General features: G+C 57.5%; 2 protein-coding genes across 2 annotated transcripts; one reads left to right on the forward strand and one right to left on the reverse strand.

The window, feature by feature from the left end:
* Positions 1-1,348: 1,348 nt before the first annotated feature.
* Positions 1,349-5,483, reverse strand: LOC136055463 (parathyroid hormone/parathyroid hormone-related peptide receptor-like). The gene is made up of 13 exons (XM_065747217.1): positions 5,409-5,483; positions 4,923-5,028; positions 4,440-4,550; positions 4,214-4,338; positions 3,963-4,057; positions 3,466-3,649; positions 3,077-3,230; positions 2,891-2,951; positions 2,436-2,502; positions 2,221-2,315; positions 1,942-2,083; positions 1,822-1,863; positions 1,349-1,708 (listed from the first exon to the last, which is right to left on the reverse strand). Exons 1-13 carry the CDS (start codon positions 5,481-5,483, stop codon positions 1,349-1,351), a joined length of 1,617 nt encoding a protein of 538 aa, XP_065603289.1.
* Positions 5,484-8,342: 2,859 nt separating this feature from the next.
* On the forward strand, positions 8,343-12,948 carry LOC136055485 (myosin light chain, embryonic). Its single transcript, XM_065747264.1, has 7 exons — positions 8,343-8,645; positions 9,219-9,246; positions 10,392-10,541; positions 11,037-11,210; positions 11,603-11,680; positions 12,234-12,277; positions 12,708-12,948. Exons 1-6 carry the CDS (start codon positions 8,547-8,549, stop codon positions 12,260-12,262), a joined length of 558 nt encoding a protein of 185 aa, XP_065603336.1. The 5' UTR covers positions 8,343-8,546; the 3' UTR covers positions 12,263-12,277; positions 12,708-12,948.
* The last annotated feature ends 679 nt before the right edge of the window (positions 12,949-13,627 follow it).

A 13,627-nucleotide genomic window follows, 5' to 3' on the forward strand; every position in this document is an offset into this window, starting at 1 on the left:
TTCCTTATCACACATAGTGTTTATCACAATTAAAGATTGAACTTCTAAAACCAAAAAACAGCTCTGTACTGTAAAGCTGCCGTCTGCTCCCTCCCTCCTTGGGTCTCAGGTTGCTGCCTATGGGATCTGGTCTGTCTGGAGCATGTGCTTTCTCCCCTTCTTTTAAATGCATCCCTCTGCTGCTTTGATAGGATTACTGAAATTCCTCACCCCTCTCTCATCTACCAGGAGCCCCTGGAGACTTGAACGAGTAAATATTGATCAGTGGCAGAGAGCTATAAATGTCAGCTCACAGGTCCATGTTAGATGGATAACAGGGCTGGTTCCTTTAACACAGAACAAGGTAGCAGTGTGAGCTGCATGCCAACTCCCCTGAAAGAGTCTCTCTCCTTGCAGTGGCAGGCTGTGCTTTCTTCTAAGGAGGCAGCAGCACAAATCAGCTGGGCAAATCAACTACAAGAAGCTCAGGGTTGTCTGCAAAGTATAATCCTGCTTCTGCCTCTGTGCTTAAGCATCAGTCACCCCTGGAGCAAAATTCACAGCCCCTGGCTGTGAATCCACACAATTATTCACGTGTTCTCTGGCACTAATTTTTATTAGGAAATTATTGTTTTGAAGGTCTCATTAGAACAAGTTTATCCCCACTCCCAACAGCGTTGTAATTCTCCCACCCATCAGTCTGGGCAGGGCATCGCAGTTCTCTCAGGAGTGTCTTTTCCCAGCAGAGCTGGGGTTTCCCAGCAGTCAGCACTGCCTTGCAGGGTGGGCAGCAAGCAGTTGGGGCTGCCTCGTGCCCCAGGAATGAGCAGGGAGGACAGAGCTGTGGGGCTGTGATGCTGGCTGGGCTTCCAGCCCCGCACACCCTCTGCTGTCCTCCTGGAACCGATGGCTGTATGAGGATGGAGGTGAGGGCAGGGTGAGCTGCTCTGCCCCTCTCACACTGCCAGCCCCAGGCTGTGCAACGGGGATGGCTGCTGAGCAGGGGAGGCAGACTGAAGGACTACAGTCTTATTGCCTCAGCTCCGTGTACACTGGAGCTGAAGTCACTGTCCAGACCATCACAATATGGCATTGAGCCTGGACGACTGTTTCCTGTGATGATTTAAGGCTTTGCATGCAGACATCACTTACAACGATCACCTGCATGTGGAAGCAAATGAGGTTTTGTTCATTTTCAGGCCAGGCAGGTACAAGAAGCAGCAAGAGCACGTGGTCCTTTGGCACGTCAGCTTTGAGGAAAAGGGCAGTGAGTTGACTCAGCTGCTATCCCCTGCCCCAGCTCTCCATGCAAGCACAAAAGTTGCCCATAACACAAAGACCAGTCCAGCTGAGAGATGCAGTGTTAACTTCATAGCTTCGTCTCCAGCTCTCTGTTCAGGTTGGGGTGACTGTGATCCAGGTCTTTTAAGCCCACAGTGTTTTCCCTGCAGGTTTTCTGGCTCATCTCCCGCGTCAGATGGGGCAAGAGAGCTGCAGCACAGGAGCTGGGGGTGCAGCCTGGCAGGCTGCCACGGGCAGGGAGGAGCAGCCCCCGGGGCTGTGTGCCCCCCAGCCCTCTCCCTGCCAGGCTCACGCTGAAGCTCGTGGTGCCATGGGACACCAGCCCACCATAACAGCAGCTCCCTGCTGCGCCGCTGGCACGCGCCTTCTGCTTCAAGTCCAGGGCCAGGCTCCTCCGAAAATGGGCTTTTCTAATCTCTGCCTGCACCTGCAGGAGAGATCAGAGCTGCTGCTGCTCGGAGCCAGCAAGGCAGGCTTCCCGAATCTGAGTTTTCCCTCTGGTTGTCCCATGCTCAGGGAAAGGTGCTGCCCCTCACTTACCTCCCCGTTGCAAAAGCAGTAGATGAAAGCCACAAAGAAACCCTGCCGAAAGAGACGGAGGAGTTGGAGTGCCTGAGCTTGGATTCCCAGGTGAGCATTGCTGCACCTGGAGCATCGTACCTGAGAGGAGTTGAAGAGCATCTCGTAATGCATCTGGATCTGCCACAGGACCCCGGAGACTTCGGTGTAGGGCATGGCCATGAACACCACGTAGTGGACTCCAAAAAGAGGCATCAGCACCAGCGTGGACTTCAGCAGCTTTCTGGGAGCAGAAATCGGGCGGTGAGCTGAGACCTGCCAGCCATCCCTGCACCTCTGCTCTTCATTCACAGCCCCACAGGGAACCATCCCCATGAAACAGGCAGTGAAGGAGCCGGGCTGGGGCACAGCTCTGCTTGCCTGTACTGCTGCCGGGGGTCCAGCTTCCCCGTGTTCGTCTCCCAGAGTTTGGAGGCCAGCACCCGCACGATGTTGAGGAAGAGGAAGAAGTTCACCTGCCAACAGCCACCCAGGACGGGTTTGTTCCCTCAGAGACCTGGCCCTGTGACTGACAGCAGACAGCCCTGTGTCCCTACCGGTCCCCTTTTCCCCAAAAAGGATTGCTAATTTCCTACCACGACAGCAGCCAAGATGGGGACCTGGTAAATCCACTTCATGTTCCCTGCGCTGAGGTCCCAGCACCTGAAGAGAACGGGGAGGACACACTGAAGAGATACCTGAAATCCTGGTGGCAGCTGATGGCTCCGTGTCCCCCCAGCACCCTCCCATCTCCTTCCTCCCACCTTCCCCTCCTCACTGTCCCAGAGCGTGGGGCTGGGAGAAGTTTGGGGGGTTGTGTAAATCATTGTGGCACTCTATGGTGCGCCCAGCTTCCTTCCACAAGCAGGACAAAGACCCAGTCTCAATTACTGCCACTTTTATGAACGAGCCTTGTGTGTTTGTTGACTCCTCTTGTTCTTTTTGGAAATCTTTCCTTCTCTGAAGCTCTGGTCCCCACAGATTTCTCGCTAGCTTTTGCGACCTGCCTTCCCCTCCCCAAAGAACTGCTGGAGGAGGTGGATGTACGTACTGTGTGTCTGCCAGGGAGGCCCTGACGCTGGCCCAGATGGACACAAACACAGCAGGGAGACCTGGAGGGACAGGAGGAGCGTGGCTGAGGTTGGTGTTTGCAGCCCAAACCAGTTCATGGTTTAAGTTCCCTTGCCCTCATGGGTGCTGCTTGGCGATGCCCCAGCTCCTTGAGGTCCAAACTCACCCCAGCCAATGATGACAAGGACCCACAGGTAGCTCCTGTTGGAAAGGAAGGCCATGAAGATCAGGCTGTGCAGGTAGAGACCTTCCACCAGGATCCAGTAGTGGTTGGTGGCCAGGAAGTAGAGGAAGAGCGTCACCACCACCTTGCAGCCAACCTGCAGCGTGGGTCAGAGGGGCGCCCGCATCAGTCCTCCCCCAGAGCTCCGTGTCCTCTGGGTTTGTCCAGCAGATGCTGAAGGGCATCAGCACGAGGAGAACACAGCCAGGCTGCGTTTGGCCCTTTGTCCCATCCCTCCCAGAGGCATCACCCCGAGTAACACAGTCCATATCCCCTCACACCTGAGTTCCTAAATCCCCTTTTCCCCTGATGCTGCCCCCGTGCCCTGCTACCAGGTGGCTGTGTTGGCCCGGGGAAGGGCCCAGCTCTGCCCTGAGGTCCTCCTCCTGCAGCTTTGCCTCACTGCCCAGCACTCCCGAGTAGAGCACCGCGTCCTTCAGGAAGATGCTCGCTGCCCGGCAGATGAAGGAGGTGAAGAGGTGCACGTGGATGTAGTTGCGAGTGCAGTGCAGGCGCCTATGGAGAAGGGTGTGACATGAGCCTGGCCCCAGCTGCCCAACAGCTCCTTCCGTGGGGGGTATCAGGTGATGGGGGCCTGGGCACGAGCCCCAAGGTGTCAGCCCCCAGGAGGTACACGTGGGAGGGAGTGGGTCTTCATCACCTTCAAGAACGGGGTAAAGGGGAGCTGGTTGTGTTGGGGAGCCAATGAGACAGGGTGCCTGGGGGCTTTGGGAATGGCCTGGAGTGGTTCCTGTTCCCCCAGGGGCTGCTGCACGTGGGCAATGGGGAGGTCCCCCCCCATGGGGACAGGAGAGCAGCTCCTCCTTACTTGAAGTAGGAGAGGATGCAGACGGCGACGATGAGGGAGGCCAAGGAGATGGAGTAGCCAATGGTGTACATCAAATGCAGGCGGTCAAACACCTCCTGGAAGAGAAGGGCTCTGCTCCAGACCTCCCGCAGCCTATGGCCCTTCTGCCTTTGGGCTGAGAGCACGGGGAGAAGTGGGAGTGCTGGGAGGGCAGAGGGGGATCTCTGAGCCCTGCTCCCATCCCAGCCCCATCCCCAGCACCTTCGAGTCACCTTCTCACGGCTCCGGCTCTCGGAGGAGAAGAGCACAGCGCATTCGGTGTAATTGGCCCAGGTCTTGTTGAGGCTGAGGGCCACTTCCCAGGTCCCATAGGCACTGCAGTACCTATAGGCACGGCCTGGGGACAGAAGGGGGCTGTGAGAGCTACAGGACCCTACAGGACCCCCAGCAGTGTCCTCAAGGTGCTTCCTGAGGTACTGCTCAGCTATGAGGGCTCACCTTTATGGTTGAAGTCGTAGATGTAGTCGGGGCAAGGCACAGCCACCTCCTGGCTGGGAGAGCCCTTGGGCCAGCAAATGATCCCGTCCCATTCTGGGAGGCAGCTGGTGTCTGACCAGGGGGCGAAGACACGGTGCCTCATGTCCCAGTGACACAGCATCCATCCCATCCCTCCAACCCTGTCCATGTCCCATCCTAATCCATGGCATGCATCCCATCCCCATCCCATCCCATCCCAGTGCTCTCATTTGCAGTGTGCATGGAGCAATCTGGTGCAGATGGCTCATCAGGGTGAGAGTTTGATTAGCAGCTAATTGCACACTGAGTAGCCATGGTGCCAAGGAGCCACACAAACCCCCACGAGGACCCTGCAGTGCCTGGGAACTGTGCATCCCTCCCTCCTCTCCCCCCCATGTCCTGCTGCCATTGGAGGGGTCGCAGCTGGATCCCCCAGGCCCACCCACGTGCAGGACCAGGCACTACCTTTTGTCTTCTCCAGCTGAGCTTTGATGTCTCTCTGACATTTCTCCCTGGCTTCCACCAGGAGGTAAATCTGCTCTTCCTTAGTGAGAACATCATCAGGGTCCACCTGCCCACAGAGATGGGGGGAAGGACACAGTGGGGCCACTGCTGTCCAAGGGCACCGTGCACACTGTGCTCCACTGCTGGAGCAAACAAAGGCTGCAGCCCCGCAGCTCTGTGCCCTCCCTGGGAGTCACAGGATCACAGAGAACCGTTTGGGAACACCAAGGAGGAGCAACGAGGGATGCAATTTGGGGCCAGGATGGGCGAAGCAGCAGCACCAGCAATGGAAGGAGCCAAGATGTGGTGTATGCAGAATGGTGTGGGGCTGCACTGCCCCATCAGTGTCCCCAACACTGCTGAACAGCCGTCAGTGCGGGCTGCAATTAGCAATACATAATTAAAGCCAACAGAGCAGAGAGACCAAAGGAGCCGGCGCACACTTACCAGAGCCCGGGCAGAGCCCAGCAGGCAGCAGCAGAGCAGAGCAGCCACGATGCTTCCCCCACTCACAGCCCCCATGGGACAGAGCCAGCGAGGGACGGGAGCCGTGTCCGCACCAGCCCGGTGCTGCGGGCTATGGGGTGAGCTGGGGTGTGGGGCGATGCGCAGCATCCTCAGGGAGCGCCGTCCCAAAGCCGGTCCCCATCGAGGCGAGGTGTCAGCGGGGCAGTGCTATGGGGATGGAGGCTTGCACAGGGCTGCCACGCTGGGGACTCACCCCGCAGTGCCTGCTCCTGTCGGGTGCTGGCGTCTCGCTGGCTTTAAGCTGCTCCTGGAGAGTGTGCAAACAGTTCCCGGTGGGATGGGGATGGCAGAGGTCTGTTGGCTCAGCCCCTAGGTGCTAAAATCCTCTTCACTCGAGGCAGATTCCTCCTTTCAGAACGTTTCTCAGCTCATTTTTCAGCTGTCACACATTCCCCCACCACCCCAATCTCCAGACTGGTCCTGAGGAACCGAGGGAATGGGAGTGCAGCTGGAGGTGGGGAGGCAGAGGGTTCGACACGTGAGCATCTCTATGCACTGATACCACAATCAGGCAGTGCTTTAACCTTTTTCCTTCTCTTGGGATCGGGGATCAGCCCCACTCCCCCCAGGGCATCCTGGAGCATCTCTGCACACTGCTCTGCAGGACTGCATGGGCACACCCCAGCATCAGGTCCAACACCATCCCCATCCCCGCAGTCCCTTATCACCCACATCCCTATGGGGAAGCCCATCATTTTAGGACTGTGCCCACACCCAGCTCACTCCCACCACCCCCATTGGTTTGAACGCTTTGTGTCCTCCAAAACGCAGCCCTCAGCAAAATGGGGCACAAAGCCAGGCATCCTCAGCCCTGAGCAGAGTGACCTCAGTGGGGTGAGGCCAAAATCCAAAACCTCGGTACAAAATCCCAGGAACTGCAGGACCCCAAACTGTGGCCGAGTGTGTCCGTAAATGGCAAAATCCTGCGCAGGGCAGAGCTGGGGGCCTCCCTGCTGCTGTGCTTTCCAGGCAGAGCTCTGGTCCTGACCAGGGGCTGCACGGAGGAGACTGGGCTCTGCAGGGCTCTGTCAGAGGGCTGAGAAAGCAAAGCAGATCCCGGGAGCTGCTGCTGCTCACTCTGATTGAATCAGAGAGGAAAACTGCAATGGGACACAGCTGTAACCCAAGGAAGGAGAGGGGCAGAGCTGGCAGCTGCCCCTCGCCCCGGCCCTATTTAGACCCCTACCCTGAGTGTGCTCTGGGAGCTCATGGAGGAGGTTGTGGGGCTTTTAAGACAGAGAAAAGGATGTGTGTGTGTGGCAGGAGTGGTGTTTTGGATGCTGGTTTCTGCCCAAGGAGCTCCTGCTGAGTGGGGCTGGAGGTGGGGGAGGTCACTGATGCTCCGTGATGTGCACGGGCTGATGCTGAGGGAGGGGAGGCACTGAGGCACAGAGCGATCACATTCCCACTGCAGGTGAAACCTGACCCAGACCTGGAGTTTGCAGCGAGCAAAACATGTTGTTTTCTGCCAAACTGCTTGCTGTATTACACAGAAATCAGGGAAGCAATCACGATAAGTGACGCCCACCGGCCCCATCACGCAGCCCCCACATCCGTGCTGGCATCAGACGATGGCACGCAGCAGATTTCCCTCCTCCTGAAGGGCCCCCATGACCCCACCAGTGCCACTCTGGGCACCTCAGTACAGGAAGGACACTGAGCTGTGGAGCAGGTCCGAAGAAGGGCAGCAAGGCTGGGGAAGGGCTTGGAGAATATGGCCTATGAGGAGTGACTGCAGGAACTGGGGCTGCGTGGTCTGGGGAAGAGGAGGTGCGGGGAGACCTCCGTGCTCTCTTCAAACACCTGAAAGGTGATGGCAGTGAGAGCGGGGTTGGCCTCTTCTCACTGGTGGCAGTGACAGGACCAGGGGACGTGGCCTCAAGTTGCACCAGGGGAGGTTCAGGTTGGATATCAGGAAACACTTCTGTGCGGAAAGGGTCGGATGTGTGGAGTCACCATCCCTGGATGCGTTTAAAACCCGTTTGGATGCAGTGCTCAGGGCTGTGATGTAGCAGAGGGTTGTTAGAGTGAGGGCAGTGTGGTTGGGTCGTGGTTGGACTCGATGATCTTTGAGGTCTTTTCCAACCTGAGTGACTCTATGATTCTGTACACCATTCATTCTGGGTGGGGATCAGAGGAATAGTGCAAAGTGGAGGAGCTGCCCGGGTCCTGCTCAGCCCCCAACCCGGGGAGGACACCCCAGTGAGGGCACACACTCGTGTAGATGCACTTTGTACACTCGTGCACACAGCCCAGACCAACAGTGTCACTTCTCAGACCGAGCACGTGTCCTGCAGGACCTGCTCCACCCAGCATCGGATGGAGCAACCCAGGAGGTGCTCCCAACCCCTACAAAAGGTTTGGACCCCTTAATTTCTGTTACCACAACCCCAGCCGGTTTCCTCCACCCGTGTTCTGGCGCTGTACTTAAAGTGAAGTGTTAGGATGTCATGCTTTGATCCTTGTGCAGTGTTTTGGGGCTGCTGAGCCCCACGGATCCTTCCGCCCCTTTTGCAGGAGGTTCCCGGCTGCCAGAGCTATCCCCTGCTGCACGAGAGACCGCGTTTATCTCCCCAAACTGCTCTGGGAAACCTCCTGCCTCCAGGTAGCACCCACAGCAGCACGTCCAGCCCCCAAAGGGGGACGACAAAGGGGGGAAGAGCCCCACTGAAGCCCCCGAGGTTTGAACGCGTGCAGCCCCTCCAGAGCCGCTCCCACGCTGCCCTGTCCCCGCAGGCACCGAGAGCTCAGAGCACGGCCCCACGCGGTGCAGGTGCCGGGGGTGAGTGCCGCGTGGGGAAAGCTCTCAGGATCCCAGAGCTCACAGGAGAGCCCGGAGCATCCCGAGCGGTTTCCCCCAGCGCGGGAGCCGATGACAATGGGCAATTGTCGAGTTGGGGCCCCTCTCGTTTGAGTTTTCTTCCTTTTATAGTAAGTAGCGGCTGCTCCGGCAGCCGGCCTGCCCCTGCGGGGTGAGGACAGGGCTGGCTTTATAACGGAGGCAGCAGCCCCCGCCTCGAATCGCTCCGCCGGGCAGGAGGGTCTCATCCCAGCGCCATGCCGCTCAAGAAACCCGACCCCAAGAAGGACGCTCCCAAAGCGGCCGCAGCCCCAGAAGCGATCCGGGACTTCGCCTTCGACCCCAAGAGCGTGAAGGTGAGAACGGGACGGCGGCATCGCGCGGGCAGTGCCGGAGCGGGGGGAGGGGAGCATCGCTCCGGCGGTGATGCTGCGCGGTGCTGAGCTGAGGATGCCGCGCTGGCTCCAAAGCCCCGCAGCTCCGGGAGAGCCCAGCAGCATTCAAGAACACTGCTGATGCCCGCTGCCTTCATCCTAAGGCTTACCCCCTCCCCTCCCCCCCCCGCCCCGCATCGCCTCCTCCGTGTGACAGCATCTTTTGTGCGAGTCCGCACGTTTTTGCTGTTTTTCTTGCCGTGATTCCCCAGGATACGGTTCCATTTTGAAGCCTCGGCTGCAGGTTGTTCATAGCAGGCTCAGCACAGAGGCTGTTTCATCCCTGGAAATGGGATTCCAACAAAAGACCGCGGGCTGAGCATCCTCGCTGAGCTCTCCATGGGGACCGTGGCTTTGTGGGAAGGGTTGGAGCATCCCTGGCCACAGCCACCGCCCAGAGCGGCTGCAGAGCCGAGAGGGGATGCTCGAGGGCTGGGCAGAGCCCTTCGCTCCCCCAGCACCGTCCCCATGCCCCGTTTTCTCTTCCCCTGACAGATCGAGTTTGCTGCGGAGCAGATTGAAGGTAAGTGGAGGCATCGCCCTCCCCCGCGGATGGTATTTCATGCGGAGATTTTTCTGCAGTGGGAGGTGGGAAAGAGCTCGGGTGGGAGGGGGAGGCAGGGGAGCGGTGCAGAGATGCTGATATCGGGGTGTGCCCAGGGATCTGCAGGTTGTGACAGCCCCCTGAGCCCCCCCCCCAGCTGTCACCTGCAGTGATAAAAACATTGTGAGGTCAATGAGAGCTCAGGGATGCAGAGATCCATAGCACTGACACCGTGGGGACAGATTCAGGGGATGGTGATGCTCAGCAGAAGATACAGAGATGCCAAGTAGAAAACCCAAAGCCCCAGGCAAGAATTCCCCTTAAAACCAAAGAAATATCCACCAACCCATTGGGTCTCCAGCACCACATGGGACCATGGCTGCCCCATCCCACCCAGCAGCTACTGCTGGGCATCACCAAGGACATGGACCAGAACCTGGAGCTCATTAATGCCACAGCCATTAAGCTCTCAGCTCTGAGCATCCACGTGGAAGGGCTGATGACACACTTGTCCCACTTGGCCAATCCAGGAGTGCCACATAAAGGAGGAATGCAATCCTGATTTAGGTTTCCACCCTCCAGGTAAAAGGCAGCACTCTGAAGGTGATAATTTGAGCTTGGAAATGGATCTCCTGCATCCTTCCAAGAGGGGATGTGATGTGGTCTGCAAGGCCAGGTGGAGATGATGACCCTACAGCAGCAGTGCCACGCAGTGCCTGCCTGGCTGGGGCCGATGGAGCAGATGGGGAACTGTGGGCATCAGTGGGGTGTGGAGGGAAGGTCAAGTGGGCTGCAGGAGGCCTGAGTCGAGGAGGGGAAGACTGAAGGGGACGTTCTGCAGTGGGGACAGCATCCTGCAGCTGATGCTGGTGCACAGGGCGGTGCAGAAAGCCCAGCAGGATTCACCCATCCAGCTCCTTAGGGGTGGCAAAACCTGCTCGGGAAGCCCAGCGACTTGTTGAAGGAGTCTGTCGAGCTCGGCTGCTCGCTGCCAGAGCTGCTACAGCAGCGATGGGTGCAGAGGGCACCCACCATGCACATATGTCCCTCCTCCACTCTGCTCCTGGTGGGGTGGGAATGGGGTGGCTGTGGGTAAGGGGCAGCTGAGCTTTTCCTCCTCGCAGAGTTCAAGGAAGCCTTCAGCCTGTTTGACCGGACGCCCACGGGAGCCATGCAGATCACCTACGCGCAGTGCGGGGATGTCCTGCGGGCACTGGGTCACAATCCCACCAATGCTGAGGTCCTGAAGGTGCTGGGCAAGCCCAAACCAGAAGGTGACAGCACGCTGGGGCTGCTGGGGTGGGGTGGGACAAGGAAAAAGCCCTGACAGCCACTGAAGGATCGCAGTGAGCCTGGTGAGGTGAAGGAGCTGGGAAAGGAGTGACGCAGAGAGGCTTCATTCCTGTGTAACTCCTTCCCATCCACACCTGTACCACGACTGACCCGAGGGACAGGCTGTCCCCAGTGGGGATGGTGGCAGGGATGTGAGCAGACAGGATCCTGAGCTGGTGCAAACCAGTGTCACCCAGATCCAGCACAGTGACAGTTTGGTGACAGAGCACTCAGTGGTTTTCGTTTTCATCAGTCCCCAGATTATAGTTATTCTTTATATGGATCTTCCCATCTTATTAATGTACCAAAGGTCCCATCTCCTCGTGAGCCTTCTCTCCCCATCCTCAGATGGAACTGAGACCCAGAAGGGTCCCCTCAGAGGCCGACCTCAGCCTAACGAGTTTTATCTCTGACCCCATCTCCTCCTCCGCTTTCAGACATGAACACGAAGATGTTGGACTTTGAGACCTTCCTCCCCATCCTGCAGCACTTCACCCGCAACAGAGAGCAGGGCACCTTCGAGGACTTCGTGGAAGGGCTGCGTGTCTTCGACAAGGAGGGCAATGGGATGGTGATGGGGGCAGAGCTGCGCCATGTGCTGGTCACACTGGGTACGGCTGCCCTCCCCTCATCACCCCCACACTGAGCTCTTTGTGGGCCCGGGTTAGCTGGCTGGTCCCACGCACCAGAAGGAGCCTGTGTACTCTGCTCCTTGTAAAATTCTTGTAGGGGCTGGCTGCTCCCAAAGGTGTGGCTTTTCCCATGTTAAGCCATGGCTTCACGTGTGAATGAGGGAGCTGGAGAATCCGCATCACCCTGAGCCATCAGCAGATGGTGGTTGCATTTTGGTTCTCCCTCCACAATCTCCCCCGCCCATAGCAGTTTTGAACCCCTTTCCAACTCCTTTTTCCTCTTTCTGGTGGCTTTGGCTGTCAGGAAGAAGGACAGGAGGGTCACAGGAGGGCGAGAGCCTTCCCCTTACCTCTCCATCCTCCTCCTCCAGGGGAGAAGATGACAGAGAGCGAGGTGGAGCAGCTCATGGCAGGACAAGAAGATGCCAACGGCTGCATCAACTACGAAGGTACACCCCAGGCACAGTGCTCTGGTCCTGGAGTACAAAATGAGGAAGGTGGGGATCCATCTTCCGAGGACAGCTGTGATGTGTCACCCTGAGTGGGAATACGGTGACCGTGGCAGTGATGTCAGTAAGGGCTGTGGATGACAGCATGTTTCCAAGGGTATGGGGACTGTTGTATCCCTGCTCCTGGAGGTGTTTTGCTTTATGCTGTCAAAAATAAACAAAGCCAGCATCTTTCACAGCAGGAGATAATTGGGAACGTTTGGAGACCACAGATTGCTCGTGGCTCCGAGAAGGTGAAAATCTGGCGTGAAGTCTGGGAACCCCTAAAATTGGAGAGCACTGAGCAAAAGAGGGTTATCTGTTCCCTGCAGCCTCAGAAAACCAGGGATGGTGGGACTGGTTTATCTCCAGGAGGGGCTGGGGGTGTGGGATGGCACATGAAAGGTGGGAACAGAAGGAGACATCCTGGTCCTGGTGGAGTCCCCCTCATCCCTGGGTGGCCCTGAGCGCAGCTCACAGCATGTCTGAGAGCCTGTTTTTCATTTCTCCCCAGCTTTTGTCAAGCACATCATGTCTGGCTGAGCCGAGGAACTTCAGGTGGGTCACTCGGGGTCTCCCCTGTTTGCTGTGAGGCTGAAAGTGCTGCAGAGGCACCAAACGCAGACCCACAGGCAGCCCTGCAGTGAGCAGCTGGTGCAGCAGCAGTCCCCAAAAGCTGTGCTTGTGGCAGTGCCCAAAGCAGACAGAAGTCTGAGCTTTGAAGGTCCAGCACTGGTTTTATTTTGGTTTGAATCTGTTTCTCCCCCCCCTCCCATTCACTTCTGTGAGCACAGGGGTGGTCGGGTGGCAGATGCTGCTGGTGAGGTTTAATTCTACACAAAACTATGTGTGTGGGTCTGTTTTTTTGTTCATTTGTTTGTTTCAATGGGGTGGAGTTATTGCGTCCATAAGCTCTGGGTTCACCTGGGAAGCGGTGCTCCCATCGCAATGGTTCACTGCATTCATCCCTCTCACGCTTCTCCCCCAGGTTCTTGGAGGTGATGGAATCCATCTGAGCACCACAAACCACGAGATTCCTACATCCACGTCCCCCCTTTCCCAGATGTCCCCCGTGGGCAGAGCCGTCCCACAAGCACACACTCAGCCTCCATGAACGTGCCCCAGTGGGTGCACAATGGGACCAGTCTGCACCTTGGTTCTAAGCCTTAAATTATTCTTTTCAGGTTTCTCCTGTGCTATTTGCATCATTAAACCTCATTCCATCCTCCCTTACGTGGTCTCTCTGCTTTGGCTTTGGGCTGGTCAATAAAGCAGTGGGTGGGGAGCTCAGGCCTCAGCAGTCAGAGGAGGCAGGATGCTCTCACAGCATGGGAAGAAAGGGAAAAGAGTGGGTTTGGTGGCCTCCAGATGGGAGGGAGGTGCTCAGGCATGGCATAAGGGTCTCTGCTCATTGCCCTGCCCTTGCTGTGGGTTGAGGGTCTTTCAGCTGGGGAAAGGAAGGCTTGGAGCAAAGTGAGCACGAGGGATGGCTGCATCCACAGTCCCCCTGTTTTTGGGATGCATCTTAAAATCTTTTGGATCTGTAGCCCATCCACCCTACGGCATGCTGCCCCATGAGCATTCCCTGCAGGCCTGAGCTGAAGGACATTCTGCAGCAAAGAGTGCTTGGCCCTGCTGCTGTGTGGTCAGCATCCTGTATCCCAGCCAGGTCCATGCCACCAGGATGGCTTTGGTGCAACCACTGTGATGCATGAGTAGCATCCCACAGAGCACAGACAGGCAGTGCTCCCACACACTGCAGCCAGGAGCCATCCATGGCTGTGCAACGAGAGCTGGCAGCTCCCTTCCTACCTGCAAAAATCGTGCTAGCATCCTTAGACGTGGTGAATAATTCATGACAGATAACTCAGCCCTCCCATCAGCAGAGCACCTGGGAGCAGATAATGC

This window comes from Cyrtonyx montezumae, unplaced genomic scaffold (assembly GCF_038088225.1).
Source record: "Cyrtonyx montezumae isolate F1298 unplaced genomic scaffold, pur_monq_1.0 scaffold_43, whole genome shotgun sequence".
NCBI classification, from domain to species: domain Eukaryota; kingdom Metazoa; phylum Chordata; class Aves; order Galliformes; family Odontophoridae; genus Cyrtonyx; species Cyrtonyx montezumae.